We start from the raw sequence: 21,807 nt of genomic DNA, 5'->3' as shown, positions 1-21,807 counted from the left end.
GTCCAGTTATAAAAGTAGTTTTAAAGGTTTTTATTCTATTTTATTGTGATATTGCCTGAGAAGGAGGTTCTAAATAAACTGAAAACTAACTTTTGAACCTGAAACTCTCTTCAGCTGGTGAAACAAGCAGCTTCTCTCTGGATGGAAATGTTTACTAAATTACAGTTCATGAATCCTTACATGGAAACGCTCACATCACAAGTCCCGACTGGAAAAATGCTCATGTGTGTGCATGTGTTGTTTTTGTGTGTGTGTGTTTGTTTGCTGCCTAGCAATGAGCAAATTAGGAAAGTTCTTGCTTTATTTGCTCCTGTGAATCTCAAAGTGTTTGTTATTTATTCCTTAATGAAGCGAGAAGCCACAGAAACCTGCACCCAGATTCAAATCCTTCCATCATCCACCGTTCAGGTTATGGGTTTGGTTTTAGTTACACAATGAATGGAAGTCAATGCAAGAGAAGTGTGTGTATGTGTGTGTGAGTCCTTGCTCAAGTGCAGCCCCCAGTGGCCACCTGCAGTACCATCGTTCCACATTGAAATCAGCTAAATTAGCAGGATTTGGGTTTATCTTTTTAAAACACGAACTTTTACGTGTAAATTATGTAGTTTATATTTTGTTATGGTTACAGCTAAAACAAAGAATCTGCAAAATCACAATAAAACAATGAAGAAGAGATAATTAGATGCTGTGACATGTTTATGTCACAGTCGTGCGCATGTTTTGAGCGAACGTCCTTTTTGGCCGCTCAGAGCCACCGTCCAGGCGCTGGGCTCCTCGTCACGTGATGTCAACACGTCAACATCACCGCTCTGTGCTGTCATAGCAACAAACTACCACTAAAACACGGCTTCTCCTCACGTGCAAACTTTAAAACGCTTCGATTCCACGCGTAGGACGAAGACCTGGATGTTCGCCATCTTGTTCGTGGCTGTCACCGCAGAGGTGCGTCCCTTTAGCCTAGCTTAGCTTAGCTCGGCTACCCGGAAGTAGAGTTGGTAGCTTGTTAGCTGAGGTAACGTGAGCTGTGTAGGGTTGAGTGGAGCCTTTACTGGGGAATAACACTCTGCCTTATGGTTTTAATGGTTTAACGGTTTCCCAGCTGCTGTTTCCGGTTTAATATCCCAGTTGTTGTGTTGACATGAGCTCATGCTAACTGGGAGGCTGCTCCAGGATGTCTGTGGCTCACACTGGTCAGTCCTCACTGGTTCTCAGCTTGGCCACTCTCCTGAGGAATGATGGTATGTTACCCTCTCTTTATCCCTGTGTGAAGAACAGGATAATATTCCATATGTATTAAAGCCTCGAGTCATATTTATGCTCCTCTGTGTCATGACTTTATCTTTTCATATTGATGTTGGTCTGATAAGTCAACACATGGGTTCTGATGAACTTGACATGATTTATTAGATAATCATCTTTTACAGGAACAGGAACATTAGATATGAATCCTCTATAACCCAGGTGTGTTGTCCGCCCTCAGGCGACCTGGTGCTGGACGGCAGCAGCACCCTGACCTTGCCGGCGGTGAGCCTGCAGCACCTCACCAGGTTGTTTGAGCAGCACCTGTTGTCCCGGAGCCAGCAGCATGGCTTCCTGGCGCTGCCGTCCCACCCGGCGGACACCGAGTCTCTGCTGCAGCTGCAGTTTCTGTTCGACGTCCTGCAGAAGACCGTCTCCCTCAAGGTGCGGAGCCCCTGACCCTTCGATGGAATCTTCCGAACTTGATTTGGTTTATTCATGAGCCAGTTTTCTGGGTCAAGATCCCACAAATAGCTTAAAATGCTCTCACAGTTAGTTTTTTTGTTTTGCAGTTGTAAATATTGATCTTTAGATCTCATTTATTTGTAAATGCAGCTCATCAACCCTCCAGATGTGAGCCTTCAGTCTGTGGTGAAAATCTTCCCCTTCAAGTCACTGAAGTGTTTGGAGGTAAGAACCCTTTTATTCCCTTTCCTTTCCATCACTTCCTCTGTCTCATTCTGTCTGTGATCATGCACCTCATGTTTCTTTTTGTCTCTGTTCCTTCACCAGCTGAAACGAATCCCTCCTCACTGTCTTGAGGGCCTCAGAGGAGTCTACTCCCAGCTGGAGGTCTTCACCTGCTCTAAGAGTCTCAGCTCCCTGGAGGTACTGTCAGTTAGTCTAAGCTTCACATTCGAATGTCTTCTACTTCTGTACACACTGCTGGCCTCGTTTTATGAAGATGAAATGTGTGTGTTGCTGGTTTCAGGAGCTGCTGTCTCTATGTGGAGGAGATCTGAGCTCTGCACTGCCCTGGCTGGAGCTGCACACCCTCAACTTCAGCTTCAACTCCATCGTCTGCCTTGACCAGTCAATAGTGAGACAGAAACTCAATCATTACTGCCCCATGAGCTGATGTCCTCATCGGCTGACCTCTGTCCATTCTGTCTCTCAGACTTTACTGAACGTCCTGAAATCTCTGGATCTAAGCCATAACAAGATTCAGGAGTGTGCTGAATTTCTAAAGGTTTGTGTTAATATATATTTGAACTTTATTTCTTGCTTGTGTCGCTACCTTATTCTGCTCTTCTGTCTTTCTTTCAGCCCTTGAGTGAACTGGAGCGCTTGAACCTGGGCTACAACTGCCTGCAGAGGGCGCCAACGCTTGGCCTGAGTGCCAGGTCCAAACTGCTCACCCTCATCCTCAGGAACAATGAACTGGAGACGATAAACGGTGAGTTCCACTGGCACAAACTGTGTTTTCACTCTGGGTTGTTTTTCTTTGGAAGCAGACAAACCGCTCCGACAGTTGGTCAATCGTCTCCCAGTGCCCTGAGACTCTTGAGCCAATGAAACTGAGAGAGAAAACTGGAAAAACAGGATTGTGGTCGCTGCCTCCGACTGTGAAATCCTTCTGCTTGTCTCTGATATTATTTGAAGCTTTAAATAACCTCACACATGCCTGTTTATTATGAAGGGGGAGAAAAGCATCATATGTTTGTGTATGTCTGTCGTTCACGTGTCTTCTTCTGTGATGACCCAGGTGTGGAGCAGTTGTCTTCACTGCAGCACTTAGACCTGGCCTACAACCTCCTGCTGGAGCATTCCCAGCTCGCTCCTCTCTCCCTGCTGCACTGCCTCCACACCGTAAGGACGTCGCTCCTCTCACCTTCATCCTTAGTGGGTGCACTGATGTGAGGTCAGCGCCCTGTAAAACCTAATGATGTTGTCTTGTAGTTGAATCTGGAAGGAAACCCGCTGTTCTTCCAGAAGACCCACCGCACCTGCACCGTCCGACACCTCTCTCCAAAGGCTGCCAATCAGAGAGTGAGTGAGAGTTACAGCTTCTCATGTGTCGGCGTTGAAGCCTGAAGCAGCTCACACAATGTCCTGCTCTCCAAACACGTATAAATGAGACGGAGGCTGGTGAATTCCATGTGGTCAGCCGTGCACTCATGCCCTGTCTCTGCACACACACACACACGGGCTTCCTGTTTACGTGTGTGAACTCCAGGGTGTATCTGCGTGACTTGTGGTGTTTGAAAATCGTCAGCAGGCCCTTGTGGTGGTAATTGATGGAGAAAAATGGCATGTCATGGTTTTTATTGCTGTGTTTTGTTTTCGTTGCAAAACCAATGTTCCCTCTTTTTGTTTCTTTCCAGCTCAAACTCGATGGCGTTCCACTTTCTTCATATGAGCTATCGGTAGGTTTGATCTGTCTCAAACCTCTGAGAGACCTTTGGTTTTTATCTTCCTCACTCGTCATAGGTAAAGACAAATCCAGCTCTGTTCTAAAGCTATTTTCACACACGATGTTCTGGACCTTTTCTGGAGTTATTGTTTCACATATGAAGCAGCAGCAGGAGATTGTCCGGGTCAGACTCGTTCACAACAACAGGAACATGTTGTTTTACCACATGGACTCATTCTGACATTTTTGGGACATTTAACGATGAGGCTGCAGGAAAAGTTCCAGCAAATGTCCTGAGACACTGACTCAGACATTTGTTCTCACATACGAAACCACCAGATCTGAAAATGGCTCAATCATCAACTCCTTAACTCTCAGTCAACCCTGAGCCACGTGTCAGCTCTGTCGTGCATGAACTCACTTTGAAACCACACACCTCAGCCAATCAAGCATCTGCCAATTGTCCAAATACTTTTGAACCTCTGCAATTTGGGCTCTGAAGATAGAAAGAGCTACGTCTCACTCACAGTTCTTTAATACAAACATCCTCAAATTATAGACTTTGCTGTTTATTTCAGATTTAATCTGATGGCTTGTTTATTTCAGGTTCTGCCCAAACCAGGTCAGCTCATTGTCCAGGTCCAGACGACGCCTCCTGTGTCTTTGCCTCCAGAACGAAGCAACCAAGAAGGGTCCAGTGGCGCCGGGGAGCTGAGCGACAGCATGACGGTGGAAGTGGGGGTGTCACACATCCGCAGGAAGAAATCCAAGGTAAGAGAGCGGCTCCAAAGTGTGTTGACTTTAGTGTTCTTTCTATAAAGGTCACAAATCCTGACAAACTCTAAGTGTGTTTGTGTGGAAACCGTTTTGTGTTACAGAGTAAGGTCAAAGTGCGGAGGGCCAGCATATCGGAGCCCAGCGATACAGATTACGGGCCCCGACAGTTTTCCTCCTCGCAGAGTGGGTTCTTTAATCTTTTTTCCACTATTTGTTTGAACTGCTAGCTGCTGATTATGTTGGCGACCATGATTAAAGTTGACTCAGATGTTAAATCAGTGTCTTAATAGTAAATGTTCCTATTCCTCCACCAGGTATTGTTCTTCCCCACCAGCAGGAGATTGAGCGGATGTCCAGCTTCAGAGATCAGCTGGGGGAGGACTGGCTGAGGTACCAGCACCATCTGGATGGATCTTCCTCCTCTCCCATTGTCCCCACTGTCACTGCAAACCAGTCTCCCCGTCAAACTCTCACCAACGGCTTCAGCACCTCCACGCCATGTCCGTCCACGAGCAGCGGGAAGCAGCAGCCGTCTCCACCGTCAATGAAGGTTCCCGAGGTCCTGCAGTCTCCGCTCTTCCCATCCGAGCCCCTGATGGAGACGTCAGGCGCAGACGGAGACGAGGACACCGAGTCCACGCTGCACTGGCCCGCTCAGAGCACTAGAGACACGGAGTCCACCCTGGAGGACAGCACGGTGGACATCCAGGCAGCCAACCAGGGAGAAATGAACTCTCCTGAGCCGAGTCCAGAGTCTCAACGGCCGGAGAGAGCGGAGAGCAGAGGAGCCAAGGAGGAAGAGGAGGAGGAGGAGGAGGAGGAGGAGGAGGAGGACTTGGGAGGTAGGATTCAAGGATCACATGAGACAGAGTTTCAGATTATTCATACATTTTAAGACTCTTTCTACACATAAAGGTTTTCTTTCTCTCCTTAGTGGACCTGTGTCACCCTCTTCTCGTGGGCGTCTTATCGGAGGAGGAAGACGACAGTGGCAAGACGATGGAGGGGAGGAGGAGGAGGGAGGTGTTTCTGTGTGTAAAGCAAGGCCTGGTGCTGGAGGTGGACGTGCAGCGCGGTCAGGAGAGATGCCGTCTGGAGCTGGACAGCCTGGCTCGGGTGGAGACCACAGAGGCGCTGTGGACCCGTTTGGTAAGAGCAGGAAAGAAGGGATGGAAGAGGAGAAGTGAAGGAATAGGACTTAGTGAGGGGAAGAAAAAACTTCCTTTATTGCTTTGGTTGGGTTTTTGATTAGTTTTTGACTTGATGGATGAGTTTTCTCCTCTCCTCTCACTCGTGGTCTCAGGAAACAGAAGAGAAGCTTCCTGCTGTGGATCTTCATTTCGCCTACATCAGCAGGGAGAAGAGGAGGAGACGCTACGTCCTGCTGGACGATGACCCACAGCAGGCGCTGCAGGTTAACACAATACACACAAACACACACACACACACTAAGTCCTGTTCAGACCTGGTGTCAACATCCCATCACAAGTTGACAGCTCATAATGAAACTGCAGAGGTCAGAGGTTGTAAGATGAGTAGGAGGTCCGCCAAAAGTTCACGTTATTAATTCACACCAGGAGAAAGTGCATCCCAGACCAGCTGTGGATGTGGTGGGAGCTGTCTAGATCACTGGAGACGGGCGTTCGATGCCAGCTCTGAACAGGGCCTCGGGTTCAGGGCTGCACAAGCAACAGGAGTCTGACTCTAATCCTGTAGAACAGAAACCTGGTCGAGCCCGAAGCCTCCCTCTCTCTCTCTCTCTCTCTCTCTCTCTCTCTCCTGATATTGTGCAACATGTCGAATCGGTTCCAGACTGCACGGACTGCCGATGCCAGTTCCAGTATGTGAGATGTACTTTTCAGATTTGTGTTTATAAACACACACAGAGCCGAAGTACCAGAGTTCAGCAGACACCTTGAACTCTCGACCCACCTTCTCCTCCACCTCTGAGGAGCTTGTGTGGCTCCAACAGTTTCTAGTCTTTCTCTGAGAAGAAGGACGCTGCCTCAGTAAAACACGTTCCTCTGTGCTGACCAGGCTCTGACTGACGTGCTGTGCCATGTGGCGGAGGAGAACCAGCGCCGGGACTCCGAGCTCCGCCCCCGCCGCCTCCTCATGCAGTGCCTTCGCTGCAGGTCGGAGTTCACGCTGCGAGGAGAGAGCGGCGAGGAGGAGGCCGGAGGGGGGGCGAGGCGGAGGATACCGAAGGGCGGGGACGAACGGGACGGGGAGGAGCCGACTGAGGTCGAGGGTGATGATGAGGGCAAAGGTGAGAGGACAAGTGGAAAATGCTTTCTTTATTAAAAACATACATGTTTATGATGGTTATGATGTTTATGCCTCTAGAATCCATGAGGAGATTCTCAAGTTTAAACAATCACTCCTCAGATTATGAGTTACTAATCAATGTGATGTTTGGATTACGTTTATATCTGAATCTATCATCTGTGCATATCCAAGACCCACACACAAACACACACAAACCACAGCCTTGACTCTTCTGTGAGTCACACAATTCCAGATGAGTCATGGTCAACTTCACAAATGAAGCTCTCGAACCCTCACTTCACATTCTCTGTGCTCTTGTGGGTCTGTGGTTGAACACTGCAGATAAGACTCAGCAGAAGGTCAAACATTTCAGGGAGAATCTTGTGGATCACTTGACGTCTCAGCTCTGGGTCGCTCCCATTGGTCGTCTGCACGGGGCCGAGGATGTTCCCACAACAGAGCCCTGCTCTCAGACGGACTCCAGCGCTGTCCCAGGAGCCATCTCCTGTCTTTGTATTGCTGAGTTGCTCATTCTGCTGTGTTCCCATCTCTATAATCAGCAGGAGACAGATAATACCCTTCAGCTCCAGCAGCCTCCTCCCTGCAGCGCGTCCAAACCCACATTTAGACGAGGCCCAACACGCACAGAGCGTGCACAGGCTTTGTTCTGCAGATGTTTTTTTTGGAGCCCTGCTCCATTGTTAGTCTGCTTAGTCTGGAGCTCTGCTGCAATTTAAGGAAACAAATACCTTTTCATTAGCACGTGTCTGAACTCAGACCCTGTTTGCCTGCAGGTCACAGAAATACACGCCCTGCAGAAAGCAAAACAAGAGTCCTGTTCATATGAAGCCTGTTTGGAATGAAAGCAGACATGCTTTCTGTGTTTGAGGTCATTGACTTGTCAGAATCAATCAGTTGTCGTTAGCCTGTGGTTGAGTTCCTTCTTTAAAGAAATGCATTCAAAGAACCTCACACTAGAAAAGATCTGAGCTGAAGTCTGGGTTCTCTCCTGAAAGGTTCGAGAGACGCTGGATGTGAGAACACGAAGTGTAAAATGGGTTATTGAGTCAATGTGAGATCAGAGCAGGAGAACGACCAGCGAGCGAGTGGGTGTGTTGATGGTTTTCTGTTCTGAACCAGTCTGAACTGGACAATCTGCTGCGTTCTTCACATGTGAGAGACAAACTCCAGAAAGTGTCCAGATCCAAGCTCACGCCTAAAAACAGCTTCAAACTAGTATCTTAGCTTTTTATAAATCACATCCTCTGCATCTGTATCTTATTTGTGTTTCAGGACACGGTATTTGTCCTGAATGTGGGAGCGACCATGTGGTCCAGCTGGCCGGCCAATCAGAACCCTCGGCCCCCTACAGCAGTTCGCCCGTCGATCGCCCGTCATGGCCCCGGAGCGAGGACGATCATCTCGATAAAACCCAGAGTGCCAAGGTCTCGTCTCCTTGTTTCCCCGTTCTGCTCTAATCAAAATCTAAACTAGTTAAAGACAGAATCTCATTCTTTACTCGTTGTCTCTGTATCGCTGTAGGACCACGACACGGATGCCAGCATCAGCAGCAGCCCCCCCCTGGAGAGCGGCACCGCCACACAGGACCCCACCTACGTCACCGCCCAGGGGAGCTCCTTCTTCAACGGGGACGAGGACCACAGCCTGTCCTACAACACGGACTGCCAGAGCAAGGAGGACCTGGCTGGGAGCTACCACTACACCGCCGTCAGAGAGACGCCGCCTGGCGTCCAGGCCGAACCTGCAGGGAGATCGTCCCCAAACGGTGGGAGCTGGAGATCCTTGTTCTGATATCTGAGTGTAAAGTTCACTGCTCCTCCTCTGAGGTTCTGGAGTTTCACAGGGTTCATGTAGTTTAGTTCACAGGGAAGAGGAAACGGATCCATGTCTGGACCCGTTCCTCCCGAGCGCTCAGTGTCAGTCGGTGGTTTTCGGATGAGTTCGACTTTGTCTCCAGTGTCTGTGGTTTCAGGACGGATTATGTGGGATTGGCTCCTCAACTGCAGCATCACAAGAGCAGAGAGGAAGAGATGGAGAGATCTGTTCCCTGTTCTCCGAGCCGTTCCCTCCCATCGCCTCCAGTAATGACTCCAATCTGTCTGTTACCTTGTGGTTCGTCTAGAAACAGACAGATTCCGCTCAGCTTCAATTAGGACCCACAGAGCTGATGTAAACAGTTCACACCACACACCACAGTCCGTGTGTTTTACAGTGATCAAACGAAATGTAGGATTTGAATCAAGTAATAAAAGATCATTCCTACACAGTTTTACTGCTGTTTGGGATTTCTTCCAGCAAGCAGCCCCTGCCAGCCCCTCAGTGGTACTTTAACTGTTTCACTTGTCAGTTTGTTGGTCCCAGCTTCCAGAATGTTTTACTTTACATCACAATAGATTCAAACCTCCGGGCTCTGGACGGTTTGGAGACGTCAGTTGTTGTTTGCTGATCAGAAAACATTTGGTCGACCTGCCGTCTTCCTGAGCAGCCTCTGTTTTTAGAGACACAGTGAACCCACTGATGTGGAGCTCAGTCCTGAAGAAGCTCTTTGTCTCTGAAGTCAAATCAACGTGTGGGTGTGTGTGTCTGTGTTGTGTGTGCTTTACGTACACACAACAAGCGTCGTCTGCAGCTTCAAAGGCCTGTTTTAATCTGGTCTCTGTTTGCGCTCCCTTGGAGCTGCTGGGTTTGTTTTGGTGTGTGCAGCTCCGTGCCTTGTCATCTTCGATCAGCTGTAACCGTTCATCAGCGTCTGATGACCCCCTCGCTGGATGATGGCTCTTAAACGCCTCCCTGCGTGAGGGCGGCTGGCCAGCGCCGCAGTAGAGTTTCATTAAGTTTCACGTTGCAGCCAGGAAAACTATGGCTTCAGCCTCGGTGCAAGATATTAAATGGAAGTAGCCAAAAAACAAGATTTATTCCTTTTTAATGTTTCAGCCTGAACTCGTGCAGATTGTTTTTTCTGTGAAGAGCTGAAGACGTTGATTCTTGTTTGTGTGTCAGAGCAGCTGTTTTCATTCGGACCCTTTCTCCCTGTGTGTGCAGATGAGGTGGACTTCCTGTGTGAGGACTACGAAGCCGTGGACCATCGGCTCAAGCTCTTCCTGGACGTGGAGGTTTTCGAGGAGGAGGAGGAGGAGCTGCACTCGTTCCTCAAGGTTTGTGAGAGTTAAACGAACGTAACGCACAACGTGAGCGAACCAGATGAACGTCTGGCTCAAAGTAATAAAACGCTGATTTAGAAAACAGATTATAGATGATTTTATACTGGAGCTGGTCCTGGCAGACTGGGAGTGATGGAGTGATGATCTGATTCAGCAGCACAGCGCTTTAACGTGACTGTTATTGTGTCTTGTGTGACTGCGGTTTGTCAAAGCCCTTTAACGTGTCTCCCTGATGCCCAAAAAGAGTCCAGACTAATGGGTGGTGACAACTTAAAGACCCGCAGCATTAACTTGTGCAGTTTCATCGCATTCGGCCAAGACGAGCCCAGTCAGTAAATCCCCCAGGAGCCCATTGGACCCCGCTCTGCTTCTGCCCCGCTGTCACTCAACGTGCTCGCAGCCCTCTTCAATGTGCAGAGCGTCCTGGATGAGGCTCTTCTCCGTCGGACACCTGGACGAGGAGCAAAGAGCGGAAGAGGACTCAGCTGGGAGCAGGAGATTTGTTTATTTATCCAGTGACGGAGGCCGCTCGCTGTTTCACATGTGCTCTTGTTCCAGAGGAAATGAAGCAAGATGTCGCTCCACATGTCTGAATTTTAAACCTGCACGGAGCCTGTGACCCTCAGACAAGCTGGAGAACATAGTTCAACTTGATTTAGTGGCTCTGTTGGGCTCTTTATCGTGTTGTAACAGCACCAAGAATCAAGTAATGCTCTTTTCCTGCTGTTAATCTCTGTTTCTCTGTGTGCGGTCAGATGTCAGCCGTCAGGTTCGGGGAGCCGGGGGAGGTTCCTTCTCTGCTGGTGGTGTCCAACCTCAGAATCTACTTCCTGGAGATGACGTCAGAGACGCAGTAAGTACAGGACGTTTATTATCTGTCTTCTGATGTCACACTGCAACAAAGCTGTGAAACGTCAGATGTTTGATTCCTCACATTTACTCGTGAAGCTCTGGAGGGAAACGTTGTGGATATCGATCGGTTGGAAAGTCACGGCGCTTGTGGTCGTAAAGTTTACCACTTTGACATGTACGGTACATTCTAGTTTCTTCTCCTGCAGCGATAGAAGAGCTGACATCATAGTGTCACTAATGAAACCAGTTATCATAACACCAGATATTCCAGAAGGAGTTTTTCTCTTTCTCTCATTTCATGGTGTAAAGCAGTGAGATATTGAGAAAGTGATTAAAAGCTGCTGGTGTTTATTCTCACCGGGCACCACTCTGCAGCTCTAATGACCGTGATGATAATAATGTTGAAGAACCTGTCCAGGCTCCTGCCTCACGTCTTCAACACATTGACCTCAGAGTGGCTGTTGACTCGAGACTCGTTTCTCCTTCTTCTGCCAGTTTGAGCTCCTCTGTTGTTTTTCTTCTTCTTCCGTTACATGAATGAAAACGTTGATTTCCTCCAGGAGCTCACGCTGTGAAACATCTGAAACCAAACTCTTCTTATCTTCTCATCTTCCACGATGTGACTCACGAGCGCCGTCGTGCTGAACTCATGTTAAACACATTTTAAAGTCACACCTCCAAGTGTCCCTTTAATCCTGCTCATTGTGACGGGCCCTTTTCTAACGGCTCTCGTCTTTCCTCCCAGCAGAGGCCAGCTCTCCGATTGGCTGCAGAAGCGCGACAGCCACCCAATCATGGAGCTGGGCTACCTGGAGGTGGGGCTGGGCTCTCAGACCGTCCACATGGAGTTCGGAGACGGGGGCGCCGCGTACACCCTCTTGGTCCGGGACAGTCTGCGCTGCAAACGCTTCTTTGGCTTGTTGACAGGTAAAAAGGAAAAGCTGCCAAATGGGAGCAAAGTGGAAAATGGTTTGTGTTAATGTATGGAAAACACATAAAAGAGGTTTAACGTTGAGACGGCAGTGGAGGAGAGGAACTCAGTGACCCCCCCCCCCCCTCCCTGCACTCACTGGTTACACCGGTTTCTGAGGGAAGATACCACAACATAAGCCGTGCACTCATTTAAATGAAGAGAGAGGGTTGTGGAGGACGGTTGACTCCCTGAGGCAGGTACTGGGACAACATGTTCCCCTCACAGGAGCCACAGACTGAGAAGCCCAGGCCACGCCCCCTCACAAACCACGACTATACCATATGTGCGCGATGTGACGCAGACCCGGGCCCCGTCCCCCTCGGTGTTGGTTTCACACACACGCTGGATCACATCCTGCCCAGACCAGCCCGTCTGCGAGCGAGGACCAGAGGCTGGGAGGAAAAGCTTTTATTAGACGGGGGGCTCCTGCTCGGGTCTGGAATGTCTGGAAAAATATGGAAAATTAATTTGACAATTTCCAGCCGGCGTAAACGAGTGGAGAAAACAGGAACTTGGCTCGAGTTGGAAAAGAGTTGATGCTCGGGTGTAATGCACATAATGCAACGGTTCTGTGGAGATGTGTTATCTGTTAAAGATCCTCCTGTAATCACTTTTCATAGGATCCACCTCACAGGTCAGGATCCGGCTGAGCACATGTTTCCACAACCTTCAGGCCAGGTTTCACTCGTGAGGTGATTTCTGGACGTCTGTGGAACGACTCAGCTTCTCAACATAGTTTATTTTCATCTTCCTACTTTTTTTTTTGATCTCATTCATCTCCCAGAATAAAAAAACGACCAAACACCAGACTTGCAAAAGAGCACAGACAAGAAACGCTGTCAAAATAAGAGCATTGTTTGAACGTAAAGTGAGAGTTTCCGACCGATACTTTCCGACAGGGGGTGAAAATGTAAATTTGAAGTCTTCTCTTCCAGGAAGAAGCAGGAACATATTTAAAAGCTTCTCCTCTTCTGAAAGCAAATGATTGAAGGAGAAATGTGGGTTTTCATGAATCTTCCTTCTCGCATCAAGTTACATGTTCACCTCCGACGAGGACGTTGTGTGGAAACACAGCAAAACAACTGAACAACAGATTTCCACAAAACTTATTGGAAGGATGGAACGAGGGTCGGGAGAGAGAAGAGAGAGAACATTGTGACGTGGATCTTGTTCAGAGGACAGATATCGATGGGCCTTGCTGGAGACACGAGCTCCACTGACTGATGGAAAAAGTGAGAAGCGCATTGAAAACTGAACCATCACATTCCTTTCTCTTGGTTCTTTTCATCTCCGTCCCTCTCTTCTCCCCCCGTGTCCTCTGAGAGACTTCCTCTTTCTTCCTCAGCCCTTTTGCTGTGTTGTATTCTTTCGTGGCTGGAAATGATTCCAGATTTTCTCCCAGCTCGACCACAGGGTTTGTCCAAAACAGACCAGACAAAGTGAACAACACGACCCACGGTGTGCTGCGACCTTCACCGGGCATCGTCAGAAGAGAGCATGGAAACGTGATGTTTTTCTGTGGAGCACGTGAAGTGCCAGACGCTGATGCTTATCTCTCCTCTCATCCTTCAGGATAAAGATAACCAGCCCTCAGCCTTTTCCAAATTAACCACAGAACAGCTGTTTTAATATTTTGTCCAAAGGATTACGGTAAAGCTTAACCAAAACAAACCCCGCCTGTCGCCCAAGCTGGCTCCCATCACACGGACAAAAGTTGGAAACCACAACTGGAATGACAAAGACAGAGAGGGGATGTGGTTATGAGCTGGGAGGTTTTCTTCTGGAGCTCGAAGCGCTCTCCCTCTAACAGAGTCTGACGCAGCTTTATTGAAACATCAGTTTGTTTTACTGAGTTTTTGTTGTTTGCTCTCAACTCTTCCCCGTCGTGTTGGAGGAGCTCTGGTCACAGATGATGATTTATGGCTCGTAGTGTTCAGTGACGCTGACGGAGAAGATGGTTCCTGGTGAAATGCACCTGCAGCCGAGGCTTCGTCTCATGAACTGTGGCTCAGTGGTTTGATTTCATGTGAGAAGCATCAGGAGCTTTCCAGACTGGAAACATGAGTAACTGGAGATATATTGACCAGTTCACCAACCGTGCTCGGCTGCGTCACACTCATGGTTTCAGACGTCTGTGATTAAAGGTCATCTCCCTGTTCTCACCGCAGCAGCGTAGGAAGCTTCGGCTTTTTCCTGAAAATGATCCGTCCAAAGTTTTTTGTGTCAAACTTTTATCAGGCTTCCAAACCAGGCTCTGAATTCCACTAGCAGGGGTTTACACAGGATTTAAAATAGTCTGAGCATTGACCAGTGTGTCAAAGTTATACCTATTTCATTTAGCTATTGTTAAGCTAAGTTAATTATATTTAACACAACCTCCATCATGCTTAGAAATGTTCTTTTTGTTTCGGCAGCATCCAGAGTTTGTGATGATGAAACCTCATCAAATCCACTGGATCTGGATTCTCTGAAATGTACAAAAATCTTCAAGAAACTATAAACAAATCCCGGATCTGCCCCCACAGGTAAAGAGCTCTTTCCTGAACCGGGGCCCGTGTTTCAGGCTGTGTGTAGGTCTGTCCAGGAAACACCTTGTGGTGACAGTTACAGTGCAAACAGGAGCACAAGTCCAGTAGAAAGCTTTGCACTCGCTAACCGACGGGTGCTACTTCCTTCCAGTGTGTGTGGACCTCCTCTCTCTGACCCTTGAAATGAACACAACGTGAAAACCAGAAATACCCATTTGTTTCATTTGAACCAGCGACTGCAGGAGTCGGGTTCCTTAATGTGCAGCAGTGTGTGTTTGCATGTTAACGAGTCTTTGTCCGTCACGTTTGAAACCCATGACTGAGTCTTTGTGTCTGGCGGCAGACGCTTGATCAGGTTTCTGAGATCAGAGAGTTGCTGTTGAAATGAAAACTCTAGATTCATTCAACAGTTTGAATCTGGAGAAGTCGTCACTTGGCTGAAGACTGATGCATTTTCTTTTACATATTAACTTCAAAGTCCAACACAAATTAAATCATTTAAATGTGTTTCGAGGCTTGATGACATTTTTCACTTGGTAAAAACAAAAGTAAGATAAACTGGACGTGGTGGGACACGTTGGGTCTTTTCCTCCTCGTGTTCTTTGTGGGTAATCGTGTCGTGACCCAGTTCAACTAATCTCTGGACCCTGAGTTTGGGTCTTTAATCCTCAGGTCGACACCCAGGGCCTCTGAGCTCACTGAGTCACGTCTTTCTGTTTATTCAGTTCAGCAGATTTCTGTCTCAGTGCAAAGTCACTAAGTCCTCAACGTAAATAAAGGTAGAGATGAATAATAAATAGCTGCGGCAGAAAGACTGTAAAATGCAGAGTGGTGAGACAAAGACATTTCTTAATAAGTTGTGAAACCTGAGAAGCCAGAGGACCTGAGTGACCTGTGGGGCTCACATGGAGCGTGAAGGTGAAGTATTTCAAAATGAATCCTAACGTGATGGGAGGTCGGAGGAGAGACCATCAGACGGACAGCAGCAGAGTTTCTTTCACTGATGTTTTCGAGTGTGTGTCTGTGTGTGTCTGTGTGTGTCTGTGTGTGTGTCTGTGTGTGTCTGTGTGTGTGTGTGTGAATACAAATCCAGGTCAGACTGTGTTTTTGCAGTCTGGTGTTTAATGGAGTTTAGTATCACGGTTTAATGCATCAGGACAAAAGCTTGAAACCTACCCGGACAAACTTCTGGGACAACCTGAGCGTTTGTGGTAAAGTGATATCGATGAGCCTCTTACACCTCCTTCAGGAGCAGGCAGATCGAGTTTAGACCCAAATCCTCCTGTTCTCCTCCTCGTTCTCTCTCCCTCGCTCCTCCTCGATGTCTCTCTGAATTCTTTTGAAGTGTCCGTCTATTCAGAGTTCGCCGCTGATCTCCTCTCCGCCCTGCGCGGCTGTCACACTCGCTGACACGCCACAATCCGTGAGCGGCGGCGTGACCCCGGCGCTTTGTGTCGCCCAACAGTTTCTCACCCAGCGATTGTGAGGAGCTGAAACTTTACACCTGCAACCAGAGAGCGAGGAAGCAGATTCACATGGAGCCTTTGTGCCTGTGGATGTGAGGCTGGGACATTTTCAGGCTACTGTGTCTTTCCTGGGCTCTTTACAGACGGGGGGGGGGCCTTTGTGTTACATCTGGAGCGGTCATGTGATCCAGTCCATCGCCGCCCTCGCTGCACATGAATGTTTCAGAGACCTGATCTGTGCTCAGCTCCTCAGTGAGAGATGCCTCCACGCAGATGTGTCCTCCCAGATGTTTCCACAAAGCTCCGAGCTCTGACCGCCCCTCGATTCCAAACTGTATTATATCCAAAACCTAAAAGATGGACAACATGTCTCCACCTCCTCCCAGTTCTATTCATGTCATTTTCTTAAACTGTATGTATTTCATTTCTTGGCTGGAACAAAACATAATTTCCATCTTTGGATCAATGACGTTTTTCAGATTTCTCCAGCTGACTGATCCAAACCAAGTCCAGTTGTTTTCACATCTTGATTGTATCTTCTGTTGTGTTCTTGAAAGTCACCTGACTCGGGTGTGTGTCTCTGTTGTCGTCTCTCCAGGCCTCGTGCGTGAGATGGCTCACAAAGTGGACAGCAAGCTGAAGTCCATCTCCACGACGCGGCTCAGCCCCCAGCACCACCTCTGGTATCTTTGACGTTGTGTGGAAGTTGTGTTGTGTGTGTGCGCAGGAAGTCAAACGGCTGCTGGAGCTCTAACACGCCACATTTCTGACACATCTTTACTTGATTACAATGAGCCTTTCTTTTTACTTCATTTTGTAAAACGGCCTCAGTAAATTAGCTGGTAAACCACATCTTAATTTGAAACACGTGTAACACGTGTTGCACTACAGTCCTGAGAGCATGCAGATCGTGTGGTGCGTTCACTCTTCACCACGTGCAGATTCTTTTACACCTTTTATTTGTGTGTTTTCCTCTTAAACACGAGACGCCGGTTTCCTCTGGAGAGACGCTGGGGATCGTCACGGAGAAAAAGAAAAGAGCTAAAGAGTAAAACTAACATCTCCCTTGCAGCAGCCGTGTTCTCCAACCTGCAGAAGTCAAATAAATATCCTCTTTCCTTCAGCTTTGATTCTCATGGAGAACAGATTAGAACCGACTCGCTCTCGAACTCACAGCCCGACAATCCCAACGTAAAAAACCAAGCTCCTTCTGGTGTCGTGGGTTAGAAACCCGGCCTGCGAGCTCACTTCCAGCGTCGGCTCACTCCACGTCCTGTCCTCTGTTATTAAGTCAATTATCCCTTTTGCTTCACAGTGGCTGTGAACCTCACTCCCCGGTGTGGAAGTGATTCAGCACCTCTCTCCACTGTCTTACCTTCACAGCCGCCACTTAGCAGATGATAGGAGAGGATTCTGTTCTAATGTCTCCACGTAACGTTGTGTCAACACTTCATTTCCTCTCTTGTGTGTCAGGCCTCTGGTGTGTGAAGACATCCAGGAGGACGTGGAGGACGGGCAGCTGCAGTTCTTCTACATTCTGGCCTTTGTGCTGCAAGGTGACGAAGCTTTAGAGACATTTCATTCTGCTTCTTCTCCAGAAACACAGATAATCAGTCCAGCGTCACATGGAATAACTTTAGGAGATGCAGAGATAAGGCCTTCTCCTCCTTCCTGCCTGAGCTTTTCTGTGTTTTCATTTCAGGTGATGACCTCAGTAGAAAAAGATCATAAACATTGTTATTCAGCAGAAAGGAAGCCAAGATGAAAACAGGCTTAAAGGCGCAGAATTAATAAAACGACTTCATTTCCTTGAAGATGAAAGCAGATGATGAGATATGTGAGGAGCAGCTTCAAGCCCAGGTGCCTGTCGAGCATCCATTTTAACAACCTGTGCAGTAAAGTGAGGCAGAACCTTGTGTTGTGATGGCTCGGTGTTTGTGCCGTGCTCCTGCATGAGGCCACGGTAGCTGCAGGCTACACACAGCTGTGCACGTCCCTGGAATTTCAAGAGCAGTGAATCCAGCGTGCCCGGACCTGCCCGCTCACTCTGCTCCGCGCAGGATGAAGACTTTTTATCTGAAGTCTGGACGTGCTCTCTGACTGGAGCATGACACCAGTGACCCAGGACTGTTTTCTACTTGGAGGAGATCAGATAAAGTCTCCAGGAACCTGATTATTACCTCTGAGCTTCTGTTTTCATCTGCTTGTCAGTCAGTGTGTAGGATTACACCCAATCCACCTCTCAGCTGATTTCTGTCACGTTTCGTGGAGGGTAGACCGAAGGAAGAATTCTGTACATTTCGAAGTGGATCTAAATAAACCAGCGGATCCGAGATAGAGCGTTAGCCTCGGGCCAAGGGATACGCCCCCTAGCTGCTCCTCTAGTTAAAGCTAACTTTGTTTGAACATTATCATTTCCACATCCTCAAACTATCCAGAAATGAACAATGACTCCAATGAGCCCAGGTGATACACGCTCTCAGCCAATCAGGAGTCAGTCCCAGCCTGTTTGTAAATCATCAGATATCCTGTGTGATCAGAAACATGAAGGGAGCAGTTGAGATGTTTTAGCTTCCATCTTTATTTACAGTCTTTGATTGAAACTGATCAAACGTCTGCTTTTTGAAACGCTCTGTTCCTGTCAGACGGCGTCTGGACGCCCCTGACGGTCCTGGCGACCCGGGAAACCCTGTACCTGCTCCGAGAGGATCACCAGTGGACGAAGAGCTCCAGCGTCCCGGCAGCAGAGGAACCGACGGAGCCGAGCAGCGGCGGCGTGGCCGTGTTGGAGACGCTGCCGATCAGCTGCGTGAGCTCGGTGCACATGTGGCCGTCGGACCAGCGCAGGATGGACCTGAAGCTCTACGACGAGGTCAGTGCTCACATCACGGGAACGTCTCTGAGTTGTTTTACTAGAAGATGAAAGATGGAGGAAACGAGCTCAGGGAGGAAGCGGGCGGCTTGCAGATGGTCAGTGAGGTCATGATAAAACACTGATCAAGACCCACTTTGTTTGTTCTCCTGGAAGGGAATCAAACGTGTGTAGTCAAACTTTTCTTCAGCAGGTAACAACAGCGCCGCCGCCCTGAGTGTTTCCATATGAAAGCTGCTCTCTGGGTCGGGTTGAGCTCCATGCGGCTTCGCTTTAAAGGATGTTTGTATCATCCCATCATCTCTGCTCCGTCACGCCTTCCTCTCAGCTGTGAGCTCGGGAACAAAACCCAAACTCTAATAGACGGGGATTCATCCAGCCAGGTTCTGCGTTGATTGGTCCCACATGTGCGTGCAGGCGTTAGAGCACGGAGCGGCCACGAGCCAGAGCTTCACACGCGCTCGAGCCAGAGCAGCTTGTCGTCAGGTTGAGGCCTCGTGCGATGAACTGATGATCTCCTCTGTTTCTCCTGCAGACTGTGAAAGAGGAGAAGACGTGGTGCGTGCGCTCCGAGAGCGTGGAGCTGGTCCAGGGTCTGCTGGCCTGGGTCAGGGCTCAGTGGGAGGCCATGTTCGGAGTCAAGCTGCTCACGACGCTGCAAGAGGAAGCTGCGTAAAACTACACAACTGACTGTGTGTGTGTGTGTTTGTGTGTCTGGGAAACGCTTCATCCGCTCTGATCTCTCGTCACGTTCAGGTGAAGAACTTGGAAGTGACTCCTCACGTGGGGGGGGGGGGGGCATCGTTATTCCTGCAGACACCTTTTCATGGAGTGTGCCTTGATTTGTAGTTTTCTGTGCAGCTGCCATGTTTCTCAATGTAAAGCACCTGAATGCATCTCGCTCTGTTCTTCGTTCTGTGATGCATCAACTGTGCCCCCTGTGCCCCCCCTCCCCCCCCCCCCCACACACACACACATTAAGACTCTGCTTGTGCAGTGAGTTGTGAGATCACGCGCTCAACACAAGGCTGCAGGGGGGGGGGGGCTGCTTCTGAAAGGCTTAGGTCCATCATGGCGGGGGGGGTCACCTCCCCCTCACCCACCTCCCCCATTGGAGCCTCATGATGTGTCCCTGTTTGATGAAAAGAAGACAAGCTTGGTTCTGTTTTTAAAGCAACACTAAGAAACTCTGTTATTCTAACACAGCAGCTTGGACACTGATCCTGAACCAGTTCTCTGTAACTTTATGAGAAGTGTGGAACTGACCTGAGCTGCAGGAAACTGACTCCGGATCAGGTCCAGCAGGTTGAAGATTGAAGCTGGAGATCATTTTAAAAGACTTAGAAGTTATTGTATCTCTAATATTCAGCAGGAAACTGAGCTCGGTGGATTGGTTACAGCGCCTGTGCTTCAGGAAGCAGAGGATCATGGGTAATATCCACTGTTCTCGAAGGTGCATAGTGTTGCTTTAATGAAAAAGCTCTGGGAGCAGATGTGATTCTTGTTTGTTTTCAGTCTTTGCATGGTCCCTGTGTTTGGTTTGTTCAGTGGAATAAACACAACAGCGTGCAGCCACTGTCCAGGAGCAAGGATCCACATGTCTCTGCCCCCCCCCCCCGCTGTCCTCGTGTCTTTGTTGGTTTTGGTTCTTTAAACGTCAGAAAAGTGTCTTTTTATTTTTTTATGAATGTGTGTAGCTCAATATAAAAAGTCATGTGTCCATTTGTGACGTGTCATTCTTCACCAGAGCTGAGAGAATTCCAAGTTGTGTGAAGTTCAGTGGAAACGTGTGACGCCAGCGATCCTCCTCCAGGTCCACACCTACGTGCTCCTGAATCCATCGTGATGCAAACCACAGAAATGTGTTGACACAAAGAGGTTGTGACAGAGCTGCGATGAGTCGACCTTTGGGTTACACTTCACTTGTCTCCTCCCTGCTCTATGAAGTTTCATCAGCAGAGATCTGAACAAACGTCTCGTGTGGAAACTTGTCAGAGAATCACACGTCACAGTTCAGAGCCGGTTCTGGAGGATTCTCTCTCTTCTCTGAACTGTTAGCTCTGGTTTCTGAACCGGCCTGTAATCCACTTCCTCTCGCTAATTGTTTGATTCCTTCATTGGTGCTTAGGAAAACCCGAAAGTGGCTCGTAAACCTGCTGTCTTCACGAGCCATTTCCACTTTACTGGGTCAACTTAATCATGACTGTTTCCTGCTGGCTGCAGCTGAAACAGCAGCCGAGGAGGAGGAGGAGGAGGAGGAGGAGGAGGAAGAAGAATTCTCCGAGTCCTAGATGTTTGTTTATTGGATCATTCTCCCTCTTTCTGGCCACTTGACACCAAGCTGCGGGTCCCGCCCCCTCGGAGCTCAGCTGTGTGTGAAAGGTCTGCTCACCAGCTCCACAGTGTAGATGTGTCCATGTGTGGAGCACCTGGCGGGTCCCAGACCTGGATCCCCTCACCCACAAGCCTGACAAATCCCAAAGAGCCTCCGCTCAGACCTGTGGTGACGAGCACGGCTCAGGTTCTCCTCTTCACTCTGGATCTCTGAGAGGTCAGGGGTCAAGTGCAGGTGCAGAACCCCCCCCCCCCCCCCCCCCCCCCCAGAAGGCCCGACTCTTCAGCAGGTCGGAGGGGAGGAGCTGAGGTTTCTGTCACGTTGCTCAAATCCAGGAGAATTAAAGGATCTGTAAAAGAAAAGTGTGACAAAGCTTTTAATGACTCGTCTGGTCCAGACTTCACCCCACATGTTCACTGCTGCGATGGAAGGGGAGGAGAACTTTACTTTAACAGGAAGTCAAATGTAATTGGTTGTTTTCTGGTTTAAACTAGAATAACACTCAGAACAACCCCCCCCCAAGGGCCTGATCTCTCAATGGTACAGAAAGGGATACAAACTTTGTCTGCATGTTCTGTTTCCTTATTGATATATTTTTGTATTTAGAATAAAGTTCAAAAGTGTAATTCTGTTTTCTATTCACCACTTTCTCTTATTGATATATTCCTGTGTAGATGTTCAGTTGTATTTAATATGGTTTCACGAGGTTAAACAGCACCAGGGACCAACAGAAGAAAGTCCTACCGCCTACTGGTTGTGAGTTCAGGTCCCAGTTGATGTTGTGGCTGACCAATTCATATCAGAGGAGGATGTGACCGTGGTCGTTTGGCTCGGGGCTGCACATCTGGCTCCTCGGCTCTACGTCTCTCATTCCTCCTCTGAACGTTCAGGAGCAGCTCAGC

At 48.6% G+C, this 21,807-nt stretch overlaps 1 protein-coding gene across 4 annotated transcripts; it reads left to right on the top strand.

The window, feature by feature from the left end:
• The first annotated feature begins 729 nt into the window (after positions 1–729).
• stk11ip (serine/threonine kinase 11 interacting protein) lies at positions 730–21,531 on the top strand. 4 transcript variants are annotated; one of them, XR_009912049.1, is made up of 26 exons: positions 733–1,238; positions 1,481–1,683; positions 1,855–1,929; positions 2,032–2,127; positions 2,231–2,338; positions 2,417–2,488; positions 2,566–2,695; positions 3,005–3,108; positions 3,199–3,288; positions 3,624–3,665; positions 4,259–4,423; positions 4,531–4,612; positions 4,744–5,271; positions 5,364–5,578; positions 5,733–5,843; positions 6,467–6,698; positions 7,991–8,142; positions 8,240–8,483; positions 9,761–9,873; positions 10,635–10,732; positions 11,477–11,658; positions 16,297–16,381; positions 17,172–17,254; positions 18,344–18,570; positions 19,106–19,326; positions 20,318–21,531. XR_009912049.1 is itself a non-coding variant. In XM_062380252.1 (26 exons), the coding sequence occupies exons 2-26, from the start codon at positions 1,172–1,174 to the stop codon at positions 19,244–19,246; spliced, it is 3,645 nt and encodes a 1,214-aa protein (XP_062236236.1). In that variant the 5' UTR covers positions 733–942; positions 1,100–1,171; the 3' UTR covers positions 19,247–20,294. The 4 variants fall into 4 exon arrangements, 3 of the variants coding, with proteins under 3 accessions (XP_062236238.1, XP_062236236.1, XP_062236235.1); XM_062380252.1 differs by lacking the exon at positions 20,318–21,531 and having other exon boundaries at positions 733–942; positions 1,100–1,238; positions 19,106–20,294; XM_062380254.1 differs by lacking the exon at positions 20,318–21,531 and having other exon boundaries at positions 730–1,238; positions 11,480–11,658; positions 19,106–20,294.
• The last annotated feature ends 276 nt before the right edge of the window (positions 21,532–21,807 follow it).

The sequence above is a fragment of the Platichthys flesus genome, chromosome 22, assembly GCF_949316205.1.
Source record: "Platichthys flesus chromosome 22, fPlaFle2.1, whole genome shotgun sequence".
Classification (NCBI taxonomy): domain Eukaryota; kingdom Metazoa; phylum Chordata; class Actinopteri; order Pleuronectiformes; family Pleuronectidae; genus Platichthys; species Platichthys flesus.
The sequence above is the reverse complement of the archived record's forward strand: the minus strand, read 5'-3'. Positions and strand labels throughout refer to the sequence as shown.